Source organism: Helianthus annuus, chromosome 7, assembly GCF_002127325.2.
Source record: "Helianthus annuus cultivar XRQ/B chromosome 7, HanXRQr2.0-SUNRISE, whole genome shotgun sequence".
Lineage (NCBI taxonomy): Eukaryota > Viridiplantae > Streptophyta > Magnoliopsida > Asterales > Asteraceae > Helianthus > Helianthus annuus.
In genome coordinates, this window is record NC_035439.2 from 89,615,716 (window position 1) to 89,633,734 (window position 18,019).

At 39.9% G+C, this 18,019-nt stretch overlaps 1 protein-coding gene and 1 long non-coding RNA gene across 2 annotated transcripts; one reads left to right on the forward strand and one right to left on the reverse strand.

The window, feature by feature from the left end:
- Positions 1-9,565: 9,565 nt before the first annotated feature.
- Positions 9,566-13,986, reverse strand: LOC110877086. Its single transcript, XR_004861768.1, has 4 exons — positions 11,788-13,986; positions 11,588-11,718; positions 11,192-11,346; positions 9,566-9,744 (listed from the first exon to the last, which is right to left on the reverse strand). It is a non-coding gene; the product is annotated as an uncharacterized LOC110877086 (long non-coding RNA).
- Positions 13,987-15,073: 1,087 nt separating this feature from the next.
- Positions 15,074-17,450, forward strand: LOC110877085 (putative F-box/LRR-repeat protein At3g58920). Its single transcript, XM_022125244.1, has 4 exons — positions 15,074-15,250; positions 15,593-16,789; positions 16,891-17,097; positions 17,173-17,450. Exons 2-4 carry the CDS (start codon positions 15,620-15,622, stop codon positions 17,332-17,334), a joined length of 1,539 nt encoding a protein of 512 aa, XP_021980936.1. The 5' UTR covers positions 15,074-15,250; positions 15,593-15,619; the 3' UTR covers positions 17,335-17,450.
- The last annotated feature ends 569 nt before the right edge of the window (positions 17,451-18,019 follow it).

An 18,019-nucleotide genomic window follows, 5' to 3' on the forward strand; every position in this document is an offset into this window, starting at 1 on the left:
CGCCACATTTTCAGTAAGCACTAGCTCTGATTGACTCACTCGAGAGGTCAAAACTGATCCTACAGAAAAGTTAGTGCTTGCGCTGCTACACACCTCCAGGAGGCTGCGCAGATATTTTACGGGGCATGTAATCACGGTACTCACTAACTTCCATATCGACACAATTTTGCAAAAGCCAGAAACGTCAGGTCGCCTGGAAAAGTGGGCAATCGAACTGGGGGGTCACAATATTTTGCACAGGCCGTGCCCAGCCATTAAAGGTCAAGTGCTAGCGGACTTCATCACTGAAGTCCCAGAGGATAAGATCAAAGATTGTGAGGTTGTTGATACTCCCATCAAAGACACATCAGATGGATTATGGTTGTTATATACTGATGGAGCCTCGAATGAAGACGGTGCAGGAGCTGGATTGCGCCTTGTTAGCCCAGGGAAGCATGAGTTCACCTACGCCATCAAGTTGGATTTTAAAAACACCAACAACGAGGCAGAGTATGAAGCGTTTTTGGCAGGCCTGCGCCAAGCCATCAAGATGGGAGCTCAAAACTTACAAGCGCACGTCGACTCTCTCCTGATCGCGAGTCAAATCAATGGGTTGTATGATGTGAAGGGCGAAGTTATGGTTTTGTACTTAGAGCAAGCGAAGGAGTTGCTTCAGTAGTTCAAATCATACAAGGTTGTTCATATCAATCGATCTGAGAACAAGCCTGCGGACGCACTAAGCAAGCTCGCTTCAACAGCTTTCCAACATCTAGCCAAAGATGTATGAATCGAAGTCTTAAAAAACCCATCTGTCTTGTTGCGACAAGTGAATGTAATTGAGATAGGGCCACCATCATGGATGACTCCTATCATTCAATATCTTCAAGAAGGAATTCTCCCTGAAAACAAAGTAGAAGCTAGAAAGATACAGAACAAAGCTTTGTTTTATGAGATGAATGGTGGAATCTTGTATCGAAGATCCTTTTTGGGGCCACTTCTGCACTGTGTGGACCCCCAAGATGCAAGTTACCTGATCAGGGAGATTCATGAAGGCATCTACGGCATTCATGCGGGCCCGCGCATGGTTGTCACGAAGATAATGAATGTTGGTTACTATTGGCCAAGGATGCACGTTGACGCTCTAAAGGAATTGCGCAAATGTGACTCTTGTCAAAGGCACGCCCCAAAAACCCTGCGCCCAAAAAATGATCTCATCCCTGTGTCCAATGCCTGGCCCTTCCAGCAGTGGGGGATCGATATGGTGGGACCTTTCTATGAAGCCCCTGGAGCTGTAAAGTTCATAATTGTTGTCGTTGATTATTTCACCAAATGGGTGGAGGCCAAGGCACTTGCTTTAACTACTGCAATGATGGTGCGCAAGTTCATATGGGAACACATCATTTGCAGGTCTGGCCTCCCACTCAAGATTGTAACCGATAATGGCACCAATTTTGCTTCTAAAGACCTTCAAGAATGGATGAAAGAGATGAATATTGAGCACACTTTCTCCTCTGTTGCGCACCCTCAGGGCAACGGCCAAGTAGAAAGTGTCAACAAAAGTATCGTTGAAGGGATAAAGGCCCGCCTGGGCACTAAGAGAAGATGCTGGGTAGATGAGCTCCCGAGTATCCTGTGGGCTCATCGAAACCATGCCGAAAACAAGCACTGGCGAAACCCCCTTTAGCCTGGTCTACGGCTCAGAGGCGGTTATCCCAGCTGAAATTGGCCTCCCCTCGCCGCGCTTGACAACGGTCAACAAAATTGATAACAAGGCAGAGCGCCGTCTAGACTTGGACCTACTCGAAAAGAGGCGCGAAATCACGCGAATCAAAGAGGCCAAGTACAAGACACAGTTGGAGAGGTACTACAATGTGAGCGTGCGCATTTGTACCTTCACTCCAGGAGAGTACGTCTTCATAGACAATGAAGCCTCCAATGCTGAATGCCCCGGGAAGCTAGCACCCAAGTGGGAAGGCCCATATTTAATACATGAGGTGCTAGGAAAAGGGGCATACAAGCTGCGCATACTGGATGGATACATCATCCCGCGAACCTGGAACGCGCAACAATTGCGCAAGTGTTACATGTGACTACTCTCGGTCATGCGCCTTTATCCATTTATGTTGGCCATGTGCCTTTTTAATTACCTATGTCGGCTATACGCCCTTTATTTTATTTCAGTAATGAACGTTGGCCTAGCGCCTGTTTCCTAGCTACTTAATGAAAGCATTGGTTATGCCTTATGTTTTTTCTCATCATGATTTCTACGTTACAAATGCATGTTAAACTTTTGATTAGCACGAAAACACTTCAGTAAATTACGAGCTCTTGAGTTATGCCTCCAAGGTCCTCCGCGATCATAGCGCGAGACCGGGCAGTTACACTCGTACACGAGCCACACTTACATTGATTCACGCTAACTTAACCAAAGTTTCTAACAACAATGCAATAATTGTAACTAGAGAAATAGAAAACAAGCATAAATGTCATATTGCAAAAAGCACGCCAACGCAATAATTACATAAAAAAGTAGCGAAAACACCATCAGTTTGACTCAAAAAGTGCACCCGCGCAACGGTTACATAAGTCAAAAGAAAAAAAATAAATAAATAATATACAAGGCACAACGCCTATCAACACTATCATCTATTCATAACCATCATCACCGCCATCACCATCACCATCGCCATCACCACCGGCTGTTTCTTCTTCATCAGATAACTCCACAGTCTGTGGAGGGTCTAGGATAGTCTTTAACCGCTGACACCAGTCGTCATGCTTCAGCGCTTCTGCGACCAAATCCATCACAGGCAGTGATAAATGGTTAAAACCCCTTCAGCGTGGGCTAATGCAGCATCAGCCTGATTAGTCACTGAATAATGGCTGATATCAAACTCCTGTTCAAATGCATCTTCTACATGTCGAGCACACTCTAGATAACCTCCGCGATGTCCAACCGCGCGGGAGGCATCTATGAGAGCGGCAACAGCCGCATCCAACTCAGAGGCATTCAGAATAGAGTTAGCCACCTACAAAAACAAAAATACAGACAAACGGATAAGAACCAAGACAACAAAAGTAACGTCTTAGTTATAAGAGGGGAACCTTACCAGCACTACCCCTCTATTGCGCAGCCATTCAGATTCGGAGACAAGCGTATCTACGATTGATTGAGCTTCAGCGTAATTGTTCTGGGCTACATTAAGAGCAGAGGTGCTAATGTCTCGCGCCTCGTCGGCCTTCTGTTTGGCCTCCTCACGGTAGCAGCCTTAACTCTTTCAGCCTCCAGATCAATCTCTAAAGATTCACTCTTGTCAGTCTGCTCACGCAATCTATGCTTTAACTCCGCAATCTCTACGTCCTTGGCATGCAAGTCCTTGTCCTTGCTGGCCACTTGCGCCTTTAACTCAGCCTGCATGAGATGAGAAAATGACTTAGTTAAATTTTGACAAGTAAAAAGCTTAAAGAAGAAAAGGTTAAAGTTGTTGGACCTCAACGCGCTCTTTGTCAGCTTCAGCATCCTCAACCTTCTTCGTTAATGTGGCATTTTGGGCCTCAAGGTCGGTAATCTTGGTGCGAGCTGCATACATGCACTGATTATCCTTCTTGCATATCTCCTTCCAATCAGCACACTCTTTCGCCAAGAGATCCTCGGCAGCACGAAGCTTGCCTCGTAAGCCCTCGCGGCCCCACTCCTCAGATTTCTGTCAGACTCGAACTTGGCCTTTTCCTCACCAAAGGCAGCTTTCATCTTCTCAAAGTCCTTGACTTGCCTCAACAAACGTTCACGATATTTTTCCCAATCACCCCGCTCCTTAACCATTGTTCGCCATTCGCGCACAATTTGGTGATTGGCAGCGCGGGTATTGGCCTCACCAACAATGTAGGCATAGTATAATCCATCATGGGTCCCCGCCCTTTGCCGGTTAACCTCGCCGGGAGGGAAGGAATTCAGGAACCAATCGCGGCATGGACTAAACTCCAGGAAAGTGTCTTTTTGCTTTAAGCCCCATGGTGGATGGTGGGGAGCATCACCGCGAGCCTCCTCGGTATAAGTCTTGTAATAGATATCCCCTAGGGTATCTTTAGGACCTATCGGAGGATGAGGCATCGAGCTTTGGCTCCCCGCACCAGCTTGCCTAGCCGCGAAAGCGCTGGAACGGATGTGAACATCAGCACCCGCGCCACCTGCAGCAGTGGTAGCCTCCTTATGCGCGGTAGCAGCTGATCCCCCAGCAGCAGAAGTCATCTGAACAGTTTGGGTGGGGGCATCAAGCTGCGCAGGATCCGTCACTTTAACAACCTCGGGACCTTTGCCCCGAGTAGCTCTTTTCTCCTTTTCATGTAAGGGCTGATCAAGCCCTGTGATGCGAGTAACATCCAGATCTCGTGCCACGTCATGCTGAGTGGCAACAGCAGCATGAGTAGTCTCTCTCTCTTTCTCCTTTGTTTTCTCCTTTTCTTTCTCTTTCTCTTTTTCTTTCTCCGCCTCTTTCTCCTTATTAGCCTCCAACTCAGCAGACTTAAGAGGCTTGATAACAAACTTGGTTTTCTTTGGTGCTGGCTCTTTTGGATCCTTAATCTCAACACCCTTAGGCTTCTCAGGGACCTTCTTCTGGGCCTCTGCATAAATCAAGTGTTAAAAGGAAATTTCGTTAAAGAAACATGAAGGGCGGCATAACACTAACCTGGAGAGAATTTGTAGAGAGAGCGCAGACTGCTCTGTTTGCCTATTACGGGGACACCCCCAGTTTTCTGCGCCACCTGGATGCCAGCAGCAGCATCATCTCTGCCTCTTTTTCTGCTTATCAACTCGATCGCAGGCTCTTCTTCTTCCTCTTCCTCTTCTTCTTCATCCAGCGCAATGGACGAAGGGGTAGCAGCAGCATCTGGGTTCCTTGAACCCGCGCTTCCCGAGCTCTTCGAGCCAGCAGCTCCGGTTTTCTTCTCACCTATACGGGACAAACCCTCAAGTGAGTCACTTGCAACTACGTAATCGTCTAGGTTACTCTGCCAGAATCGGTGAGTACCTTTGTCAGAGGAACCAGCAGTTGCGCAGCTACTCCCGCCCTTCTTGCTGGGTGGATCAACATCGATAGTAATCACTTTCTTCTTCTTCTTGTTCGGTTTCTTCTTCTCCTCTGGATTAATGCCAAGGTCGCGCAACAGACCTGCAAAGATGTTAGACCAGGAACTTAGCTCCCCACTTGAAGACCCTACAGACTCCTCACTGGAAAGATAAAGAATCTCTTTCCCAGCGGAAGTCACAGCTCGCAAGGGCCTGGGGTTAAGTAGATGCGCACCTTCAGTTGCAGTAGGAGGATTGGCAAAGGCTCCAGCAGGAGGGTACAGAAAGCGACCTTTGATTCGCTCATACCAGAATTGCTCTCCAGACTCCAGCGGGCGCACGCCCATAGATCCACCAAAGGTGGGGAAGGCAGCCTGGTAAAGACGCGCTTCTGCAAGGAAATCAAGTACTTAAGCGCAAATTAAGGAAAAGGAAAGAGGAATAATCAAAAGAAGTAACCAACCTCTATCTTAAAACTTCAACACGGGCACCTCAGTGTTATTTTCTGGCCACTGGTCACTCATCTGCGCTGCGACCAGAACATTTTCACCAAAAATGCGATTTGGTGTGGCAGTTAGTTTCACATACCAGTCAGCCCCCTTGGGGATCGGCAGTTCCTCCTTCTCGATCACATCTGGCGCACGGAAGATCATCGCAATCGGAATAACTTCTTCTCTGATGAAGAAGAACTTCTGTTTCCAGTCATGAAAACTCTTAGGAGGATTCAGAAGAATCATCTTGGCAGACCCCCGGTTGCCAAAGGAGTAGAATCCCATGTTCCTAATCAACTGATAGAATACCCTAAACCTCTCCACTGTGGGCTCTATATCATGGGATCGGCATAAAAACTCAAAGTGTCTCACCCTCACCATACTGGGTGGACTCATCTGGGATAGGTGAAAGCCATAATAATGGAGGATATGCGACAGGAACTCCGTCGCCGGCAACCGGAAGTTGCCTTGAAGAAAGAAATCTTCAAAAGGGTTATATACCCCGGCGGTGCGTCGGCGACAGTCTGACCCTGTCGGGGATACTGTGCATCCCACTCCGGTGGAAACCCACGTGTAATTTGCTCAAATAGGCCCTGATCCCATTTAAGAACGGGGACCGGACCTTCTTCAGGTTGGGAACCTTCTTCAGCCATGAATATAAAGCAAACAAGAGTAACTTGAATATCTTCGAACTTTCGGAAAAACTTGAAGATCTGCTACTACAACCTTTGAAGATTTGAAGATTCAAAGAAAAATGGAGAGAAAGTAGAGAAACAGAAGAAGATTTGTGAAGCCTTCTCTCCTATCGTCGACTATTTATACTCATCGCATTTAATGCGATGGGAAAACGTGCCGGATTCACCGCGCACGTAACCTATCAGGAGCCACCACGTAAGGCGGGATTCCCGGAGTGACGGTTACCACGCGCGCGTGGGCCTCACTCAACTGACGGAAACGGCTTCCACGTGCTGCATAGAGCACACACAACCCATCACCGTTGGACATCTGCTTCTATCCTGGGCAAAATGAAAAATTGAAATGAAAAAGTCAGTGATAACATGATGATGGTCGTGTCAGCAGTCAACTCAAACATCGCCATCAACGACATTTCGCACCAACCTGTTAGAATTCAAAATTCAAGGTTTTTCCCGCTCAAAGTTACTACAAACTTCATGCAGAAGTTACCCAGGCCGCGCTGCATTCATAGTTATCCAATGAACCGGCGCACCTGCACTCAAAAGCAGAGAATCACCAACAACCAAATCTGGTAGACACGTCGTAGTAACTGACAAACAATTACACACGCGCCGTCTACCAAGATCAAGCAAGCATTTTTCACAGTTAGCACTTTCTTTATTCTAAGTCCAGAGCCCCAACCATTTACTCCGCGCATGGCGTAGCACTGGACTGGGGGGACTTGAAGGGGTATGGTCCCAAAAAGCCGTGCAGACCTTTCAGGTCGCGCGCTGGACCATACTCCTTATTCAACAAGCTGGTCAATCTTAGACTCGTGCGGGCTGCTTAAACAAAGACTGACCTCGCGCGAGGTCCAAACAAGAGAGAACATCAGTTTCAGCACTTAGCATTCTGAATAAGAGCCTTCAACACCTTCAACCCTGCGCGGGCTAGTTACGTGCTCAGCAAGGGTCGCGCAGGAGTTAGGGCGCAAGGCCACTTCAGAAAGTACGTAAGGTACAAGTGGCAGAAGAAAGAGCCAATCAGCGTCCACCAGGCTGTGCTCTATCGTGCTACACGATCGTCTGACGTGCAGGAGACAATAAGTACACAAGGACGTCTACGTGGCACCAATCAGGGTGTGGCGACACCTACCCCATGATCTCCACTCACCTACTGATGGCAGAGGGACAGCAAGGCCGACAACAGGGACACGTGGCTCCAATCGTGGTGCGCCAGCACTTGAGATCTTCTAGAAGGGGTCGATACCAGTGAGACAAGAAGGATATTCTCTGTTTGTCGCCTTTCAGCCCAAGGCCCATCAGCACATCTCTTCTTACACCTCTCCGCCTATAAATAGAGACCTCCATGCACAGGTTAAATATTCTGCTCTCTTCATTCTCACTCTTAACACACTTATTTCCTCAAAGCAGATACTTATTCTCACGCTAGAGTCTGGTTAAGAGAGAAACCCCCATATTCCCCTCTTAACGAGCTAACGGTGTTCTGTTTTGCAGGAAGATCGGATCATTAAGGAGCTCAGGAAAGTAAAAGAAGATTAACCCTCATGTTTGAAACATAAACCAAACTAATTAGCCCTAAAATTAGTTCCGTGTTTCTTCAGTCTTTGATTGGTGGTTTTGTCATTTGTGTGTCTACTTGGTTTGCTACTGTAAATTTCATTCTAAACAATCTGTTAGTTGTAAATTGTAATCCACTGTCACAGTTTTCTCCATCTTTAAACTTGTAGATGTAATTCTCATGTAGCTTTGTTTTTTTAACAACTGAATGTGATAGTGTTTCATAAAGTAATATGCATGTTCCTTATTTTTAACTTTCAATTGTTGAATATGTATGTATATATAGTTAGCTTTTTACTAACAGTGGACTCATAATAAATGCATTCACATGCTTATCTCGGTATTTGTTTCTAGTTGAAGACTAATATATGTATGGGTAGGGGTGTTCACGGTTTAGTTTGAAATCGTTTAAACCGGTCATCGGTTTGGTTTCATGGTCGGTTTATTTCTTTCACTTTCGGTCGGTCGGTTTCAGAAATTACAAACCGTAGCTAACGGTTTGGTTTGCGGTTTATACCAAAAACCAATCGTATAAAACCGGACCGGACCGTAAAATTTGATTATTTTTTTATTTATTAAATATTTAGTAATAGTTTAATAGATACATTAAGTTATTTATATTATATATTTACTTTCAATAAACATGTGCTAGCTATAATATAACATATACAGGGATGTTAAAATAACTTTTAATTATATATTTTTTTTTAATCTTGTTACTGCTATGAGTTTGTATTTTATTTTTTCCTCGTACTTCTTCTGTTAAGTTTTATATATTATTTTGTGTCCATAACTTTGTAATCCTTATTTCAGCTTCGATACTAGTAAGTTTAATGTTCTTTTGGTGTACCGATAAGTGAACTCAATGGGCTCAAAGTATCGAGAGATGAATAAGAAGATATCGGCGTTTTGTGGTTATTACAACAATGCTCATTTGAATCGGCCAAGTGGGCGAGTGATGAAACGGTTTTTGCCATAGCTATGTCAAAATACCATACCAAAAAAGGTAGTGCGTTCACATATGTAGGGGCTTGGGAAATCTATAAAAATTGTCCCAAATGGGCGTCGGTTCCTAACGAGGTGGCAAGAGCAAAGAGGTCTAAAACATTCGAGTTGATTGAACATGTTTGGCAATTTGGTCGGATTAACAACAACGGGTAGTTTTCTTTTCTTAATTTATAATATGTAGTTTAAATTTGGATGTTATTTTTTTTTATTAATTTGAATGTTATGTAATTTTATTACTAAATTTTATTTGTTGTTTATTTAAAATAAATAAAATATATTTCACATAAAAAGGTGGTGGATAGTGGTTTGGGTCATGACCACATCCTTAGGATAGTGATTTTGGATGGTGAACTAGAGGACGATAACATCACGCTGACGTGCAGGATTCATGACATCCTATAGCCTTATAGTTTTTGTTTTGTATTATAACTAGCATAAGACCCCGCGAGTTTCGCGGGTGGCTTAACACACAAATATATAACTTAAAATTGTTGAAATAATTCTTTGAAAGAAATAAACGTTCAAGTAAGGAAATCCATCTCTCTACCCGCGGGTACGTAATGTATCAAACAAAGTTAAATTCAATCTAACTTTAAAAAATTAAACTAAAAATAAGGTAAGGCATCTAAAGTTTGTTGAGTTTCGAATCAAACCATATACCAAGTAAGATGACAGATGTTGAAATAAGCGAACGGGTTCTATAGCCCAAGGTTCAAAGTATATCATTAAATAAAATAAAAAGAAATGTTTTCAAAAGGCAAAAATCCATTAACGATTTTCGATTATTATAAATCTATTAAAGATTTATCTATTGACAAAATAAGTAACTGATCTACACAAACGGATATCAAAAGAATTAATTAAGTGTGGATTATCTGTTTTGTTCTCCAATTCCCCAGCTACACTTCACCTTATTTCACATTTTGATCCGATCTTGCAATACCTGTCACAACAAAAAGTACGACATTTACAAAATATCTTTTCAAAATATTAACAATTGCTTTGGACCTCGAACAAACGCCAATTGTGATGAAAATGACTGCAGTCATCTATCCAATTATACAGGTGAGGGAGAAATTAACATGCATAAACAAAACTGGCCATCTCTATTAATTTATAGCAAAAAAAAAACATATTTATCCTATAAAAACTTTACGTCTAGATGTATGCACTGGAAGTTGGAACTTAGAAAGCAAACAAAACAATTTTTTTTGAATAAAATTATAGCCACTATAATAGTAATTTGTTAAACTGACCAAATCGCTGAACACCTTGTAGCAAGAGAAAAATGTTCATTAGTCGAGTTTACAACCTACACGGTCTACAAATACATACAAAGACAAATTTATTGATTATATGGAGTGTACCATGAATAATAGATGATACAACTTGTAAATTATAGTGTTTGTATTTAGAACAGGTTTCTAGTCTCTTTGATCCATGATCATCGAGACAATCCTTGAGAATAGTCTCTTTGATCCATGATGAAGTTGGGTTCACTTGTGCTAAGTGACAATTAACCAAAATAGTTTCACCATTAGATGTTAAAATGACACAATCTGAGATGTAGTCTAAGTCAACAGATTGATCTAAAATGATCTCAACATTAACTGGATGAACTATGAAGAAGACTCAGATAAACAGATTTGCTCGCAATACTATGTTCATTAACCAAATCATGCACGTCAACCTGAAAACTATTAGAAATGATTAAAATAATACAAATTATTAAAGGTGATGTATTATAATAACAATTACGAAAAGAATGTAGTTGTTTGTTTTAATGAAAAAGAATATAGCTTGACAAAAAAAACATGTAAATTAAAAAAGAAAATATCTAAAAAGTATGAATTATTATTAAAAGTTTATAATTTATGTGATCATATTTGAGACACCAACTTTTTTATGAACTTTGGATAAAAAGCATTTCAAGTCAACCCAACCGGTACGGTTTTAACCCTTACCAGTTACCAATAAATTACCCGTTAGCCCAATCCAACGTTTTTAGGTCAAATGAAGATAGATGGCAGGGTGCCCATTTCCTCAATATTAGAGTGGTATAGCACTACTATAGCAAGATAAACATCTAACAATGCAACCAGTCAATTTCTTCGATTGGTTGTTCAATTCGAACACTCAATGTACATATACCTTAGGTAATTTAGTAATTATATACTCATAAATGAATATTATAGCATTTATTTGTAACATCATACTAAAATGAATTATTAACACACTGGCATCAAGAATATGATTTTTAAGTTTTGATTACCAATCAAAAGAAAAAAATTGCACGTGCCATCATGTCAAAATGGCAACCAACCATGCCAAAGAGACACCTAAACAAATCAATTAACTAACCATTGACACTTAGCTAGCCAATAAATTACCTCAACTATTATGATTTTGCAATGTCCGTCTTCTTGTGCTTCATCCTACATCTTTAGCTACCGGTTCATCCAATGTATTCAGGTGAACGTGTTAGTCTATAAATCCTCATGTATTCGAGATCCTGTTAGCCTCCTTCTTGTACTTGGTTCACTTGCTTAAATTAACATGCACATATATACACACATGTATTTAGTCTAAATATAAAGTCAAAACCCTTGTACATAATCCATTCGTACTTGTCTGATATTTATATTTGGGAATAGATTTGTTATAACTGTTTTTACATGTTTTTATCTATCTCGCGTTGAGGTAAAAAGAAGTTAGTTTCGGTAGTTAGATATTTGATATACACAATATTCTTGTAATTTAAATAATAACAATATGAAATTAATAACCTCATTGGAATGGATGACGAATCCTATTTGCCATCGCCATTTTCCGCCGCCTTTCTTACTACAGCAAGAGTGCATCAATCTTTGTTCCTAATTGAGGGATAAAAATGCTTAAATACTTGAATCATATCTTCCTGTGAAACAATTAATGTTCTTATTAATACATAAGAAAAAAATCAATGATACTTATGAAAGAAAATTACCTTGTAACTTAACCTTTTTCTTCTTCATGATGATCATCACAGATATGCCAAATAGAATGACTAATCCCATACAAATAGGGATGAAAATGGCCCAAATCTTGTTTGTGCTACTTGGTGCCCTTTGATCTTTTACTGTGAATATCCGATGATAATTATCTTCCTAACAAATTACATCTTTTAACTTACTTAAATGTTAATATCCGATGATAATTTAAATAATCATATAACTTAAATTAACCAGACTAACCCAATCAAGCCGACCCTCTTAACGTGAGAAACCCAACTTACCCGAACCTTAATAAAGTCGGGTTGCGAGTGAAAAGAATTTGCAGCAGCGAATTAACTAATTACGGTAAATGGACACTGTTTTATCGAACGGACACTATTTCTGCAGACTTGTTCGGATCAGTTCTGCAGATGATTAAGTTGATCCGTAACTATCAAAAAAATCCCAACAACAGTCCGTGAATGATTAACACTGACTTTGATTCATAACAGTCCAAACTTCGATCTAAAACATACCGATTCAGTTCAAAATATTCAAACGATACAACAAACAGATCCAAATCAGTCCGTAATGAATGAAATTTCAACCTGAATTGATCGAAACAGTTCGAAATTCTCAAATGACACTTCGAAACTATAATTCAAATCTCAACAGCTTAACAACTTCTTTACTATCAAACTCAAATTCAGTCACAACACAATTTTCAACTAACATCTAATGCTCAAATCCGAATCAGGTTTCGACAGAAACATCAACAACTCAGATCTGAATTATCAAACGCAGTCCTTCAAAATAAATCAGATCTTCTTTCAGTACGTATGAATGATACTATTCAATTCATGGAGCACAGAAATTCTAAATTCGACAGAGAATGGAATCAAAATCAAAGAAAGCATCAAAGACAATCAAAGCTTTCTATATCCCATTCAATTACGGTGAAACATGTGCCTCATCTGGATACCCTTGAAAGCTACAGAAAACGGGTAATATCTTGATGGATTCGAGAAATTTGAAGTTAAGTCATATGAAATAAAAGTTAGACAATCAACCGCTCAAATAAACTGCTCCATTCGACGTCGTTCGACAATCAACCGCTAATTCGTGCATCGTTTTCCTGAATCTCTCATCGATTTCTCCATGAATCAATCTCGATTCTAATCCAAACACAATCCTCAATTGTAATCTCACAAAAACCTAATAATCTTATTGAATCTGATTAAAAAAGCAAAAAAAAAAAAAAAAAAAAAACACGAAACGATACAGAATCAGGTTTAGATCGTCGTTACAGATGATCGATTGAGTTGAGATGATAATATTAACGAATCAGAGGGGGTGAATTGTGTATGCATACCTAATGATCTTTCGCAAATCGACGGAGAAAATACATATGAACCTGGAACCAATCAACAATGTATTAACATACAGATCTCAATCTAAAAAATTAACCTGGACACAGTGTATTAATGAAAATAACAGATTGAAAATCATGGGAAACAAAATCAGAAATTAGCACCAGTGATATACATTTAGAACCATATTACTAACGTTGCCCGCTAATTCGCCGGAATTATCGGCTCAATCTCCATTTGATTCGTTGATTAAACAAACCTTAACATCTCAAATTTAACAAAATCAACATCCTAACCTAATATTAAACAAACATATTTCAAAATTAAAACAAAAATCAACGGAACAATATTAATATAAGACTGTCTCCAACGCGTCTTTACTCATGCCCGCCCGTGCCACGCTGGAGCCTCGCTGTAGTTGTCCTTTGCGTTGGAGATCGACGCCTGTTGATGTCCGAAGACAAGAAGTCCGTGCAGAAAGGCGTGAGTTTTCCTCTGTCCAAACGATGGGGTGGGTCCAACAGATCCTTCTAGTTATGAAGGAGATGAGAAACCTTCACCTGAAAACAGCGGGAGACAGCCATAGATTTTAAAAAACAACGCAAAGACTTCGATCGTTTGCTACATAGATATTTCAAACACCGACACTGACACAGAGATTCAGATCGGTTGCGACACAGAGATTTCAAACACCGACGAACTGTATTTTGGGGTAAATTTGAGAGAGGGTCGTGAAAGTAGAAGAAATTAGAAATAGAGAGAAAAAAATGGCACATTAATGTTGGTGGTGATGATGATGTACATTGGTGAGGGTGGTGTTCCTTGGTTGCCGAGAAAGAGATTTATAAATTTTGTTTTTGATTGTTTCAAGATGTGAAAGTATTTCTTTATATTCCAATGTGATAATATCCAGATTTAAAAATATATACATACAGTATATTTTAAAAGTTTATATTATTTAACAAATTAAATAGTTATATTAAATACTTTTTTTAGTAATTTAAGTATTCAAATTAGATTGATGACATGGAAAATGTAAGGTTATGTAAGAATGTTTGTAGGGTTGGAGATGAAATTAAAGGGTTTTAAGGATTTGTAAGGATATGATGTGGCAGCTGACAGGGCATTAAGGACGTCTAAGGACATCCTTAGCATTGGAGATAGTCTAATATATCGTGAGGCTCCATTCAATTCAAACAGGTTGTTTTTGTCAGCAAAACCGGCAGAGAATCCATCAACAGGATGGTTACAAGGATCTGTAAGAAAAAAAGCAACTAATCACAATCGGATGAAAGTAAATCGAGTTTAGAACCCTAGAATTGAAAGAAATAGAGACGTCTGAGTTGTTTCTTCTGAAGTAAGAGATTCGCTTGAGAAGGAAACGCAATGGATGGAAGGTTCTAATAAAGAGAGATTGACAAACACAGGCCACTCTTAGGGTTTTTACAACCGGATCGTGAGATGAAAGACAGAGGGCTTGTGGTGGTCGCAGGTATAAAGAAGATGGCCACAGATGCGGTAGATACGAAGGCGGCCATGGATGCTTGAGAGGGAGACGTCATTAGGGTTTGTGATATGAAGACGTATGAAAGTGTGAAGAAAAAATGAGAAGGCATAGGCTTGTGTGTTTTTAGCGCTCAAATTTTCTAAAGATGGAGTAAGAGGATGACAGGTGGCAAGTAGTGGTTAAAGCAAATGTCATGTGCGTAAGTTGATTTTGCTTTATCAGAAGTAGTAGATCTCTTCCGGTTAATAATCTTAGGGCATGTTTGGGTAAGCTTTTTGAAACAACTTATTGACTTATTGGCTTTTTGAAAAGTCATAAGCTCTAAAATAATGTTTGGCAAAGAGGGTGTATGTGAGAGGGAAAAGCCAATAAGTCAATAAGTCACAAAATCCTGACTTTTCCAAGAAGCCAATAAGTCAATAAGTTGTTTCAATAAGCTTACCCAAACATGCCCTTAAGTTCCATTCCAATCGTTCTTCTGCAATCAACGATCTCCAGATTCCAATTGACTGTACGTCTGCAATCAGTGATCTTCTCCGATTCCAGTTCGTTTTTTCGTCTACAATCGTTCTTCTGCAATCGATTCCAAGTCTGTCACAGGTTCGATTTGTCGTATTGATCTTTCTAGCAGTTTTTTTCATGTGTGTTTCTTTTTTTTTTCCCTTGAGGCTTTTTATTTACAATCTGGTTTTAATTAGAAAAAAACGTTCCTGTTAATTGTTTCTAATTTGATTACTTAAGCTAAAATTGTGTTTAGATCTGGATTTATGCTATACACTTTCGATAATGTTTATAGGATTGTTAAGATTGGTCTTTGCACACCACATGTTTGATGAAATGCCACATAGACTACAATTTTTTGAATTATTATATTGAGAGAACTTTATACATTTTTTATAATGAACTCTTGCAAATTTTAAATTTGTTCTTTCAGTTTTGTAGGAAACCCTAGCTTTTGGAACTGGAGAGATGGATCGGATTTCACAACTTCCTGATTTCATTGTTCATCACATACTCTCGTTTTTTGATAATTCGAATGGCCCTCCTGTAGAGCTTGTTCGAATGAGTGTTCTATCTAAGACCTGGTTTCACCTAACCGCTTCTTTCCCAATTTTAGATTTCAGGATGTACAATTTTAGACCTCAAGAGCAAGAACAAGAAAGTTTTTATAAGTATGTTGTCTATACTACTTCTAGATTCTGCCATCAAAATGTCACTGCACACAGGCTCAAGCTCAGTGCAAATATCGAGGAACCTGCAGAATTAGACATTATTAATAGATGCGTTGAAAGAGTTCTCAACAAAGGCGTGAGGGAGTTGGAGATTGAGATTATTAACTTGTCAGATATCCCAAAGTACCGTTTGCCTGACACACTCTTATCTGTTTCTGTGTTAAGATCTTTGACCATAAATGGTTGTGAATTGCCTTCTTCTTTGATGGTGGATGCTGTCAAGTTGTCATTGATTCAATTGAGACTTGAAGACGTCACGATAGATGATGAGGTGATCAAGTATCTCGCCACACGCTGCCCTCTTCTACAAGTATTTGAGATTATTAGTTGTCCTGGCTTTAACAGGTTTTGTGTTCATGGACATCAAAATCTTCAAGAAGTTAGGATTGAGTATTACACTCCAATTGAGAGTATAGACATTGAAGCTCCTAATCTATCTCGTCTTTGGGTAGCAGATTGGGATCAAAGAGGGGCACCGCGAATGAACCTGACCTCATGCAAAAATCTAAAAACAGTGTCTTACTTGGGGCATCCCTCACCAAACTCGAACGGTTTCAATGACCTCTTATCCAACTTCCCCGTCATTGAAAATTTGGTTTTAGTTACTCAATATCCATGCAACAACCTCAGGTTGTCGAGTCATTCCTTGAGGACATTGGTGCTGCGTGCAAACTGTGATTTGGAAGAAATCGAGTTCAGAACCCCCAAGTTGGTTTCGTTTTGTTACCCTTTTAATCGTACTATACTCTGGCCTCTTGTATGGCATTCAACCTATTTGAAACCATGTATGCAAATTTATCCTGGCGATCATATAGACACACTTTGGTTCCAGAAGTTAAGGCAGTTTTTGGACAAGGAAAATGGATTCAAGGTTTTCAACCTGTTTCTTCACGCCATATACTACCAGGTTTGTTTCTTTGGCAAATCATGTATGTATTACTTTGTTTTGGACATTTATATAAAACAATCCCAACTCAAAGTTGTGTATTCATCCAAATTGTGTTCCAGAAACTCATAGATTTAGAGAAGCTAAAGGCGATTGGGTTGCCACCTTATGAATTGGAGCATGTTGAGCTGCAACTAGAAGCCCATGAAGAATCATCAGATCGTATAACTTTTTTGGATGCTGTACTTTGGTGTTGTCGTCCTCGATCTATAACTTTAAGATCGTCCCATCCTTTAACTGATTTTGAAGAACAAAGTGATCTTGTCAAGGTAAGAGTTATATTCATTATCCTTTATTGGGTTTATTCTAACAAAGTTGATCCATTATTTGTAAATTTTCTTCAGTTTACATACAAGAAGCTACTTGAACAAGAAGATAAAGGCCATACCAATGTTCATATTGTGTCGCCTTCTTCTTCCAAAGCCAAAAAGCACTTTAGGGGCTTAGTGTGTGAAGGAAAAGCAATTAGCTTCATAAAGGAACAAGGTACACTTTTTATTAACTAATTATATAGACACATTCTTTACCACACTTAAAGGTATGCGGGTATGGAGACAGTTAAAGGTATGCGGGTATGGAGATTTGCTGATAGATAAATTTGAGCATAATGCAGTTAACCTTTCACAAGTTTTTTTTTTTTTTTTTTTTTGATATATGCATATGTACTGATGATGTTGAAATTTGAATCATGACATTTGACTATGATATTAATATATTGTTGTTTAAATTATTTATCTCTGGGCCTTATTTATGTTTTTTGCTAAGCCTGGCATAACAGGCGGGTCGGTCGGGTCTGGTATTAATATATTGTTATTAAAACTATTTATCTTTGGGCCTTATTTATGTTTTTTGCTAAGCCTGGCATAACAGTCGGGTCGGGTAACAGGTCATACCAAGTTGATTTATAAGGTTTCAGATTGCTTCGGGCCAAAATGTGTTTTGACAAAAGTGGGTTTGGCTTAAAACCAGCCGTTTTGAACAAGCATCAAATGACTAAAGTAATAGTTATAGCAGTTATATCTAACAGTTGTTGTGTTTCTTGTATGAAATACGCTTACGATACTTGTAATCACATCAAAAGATTAGTACTAAACCAAAAATAAAAGAGTAAACACTAATAGAATCAGCAACGCCTAACAAAAAGCCAACAAACGTATGAATGTAACGCGGTACTACATGAAATAAACATAA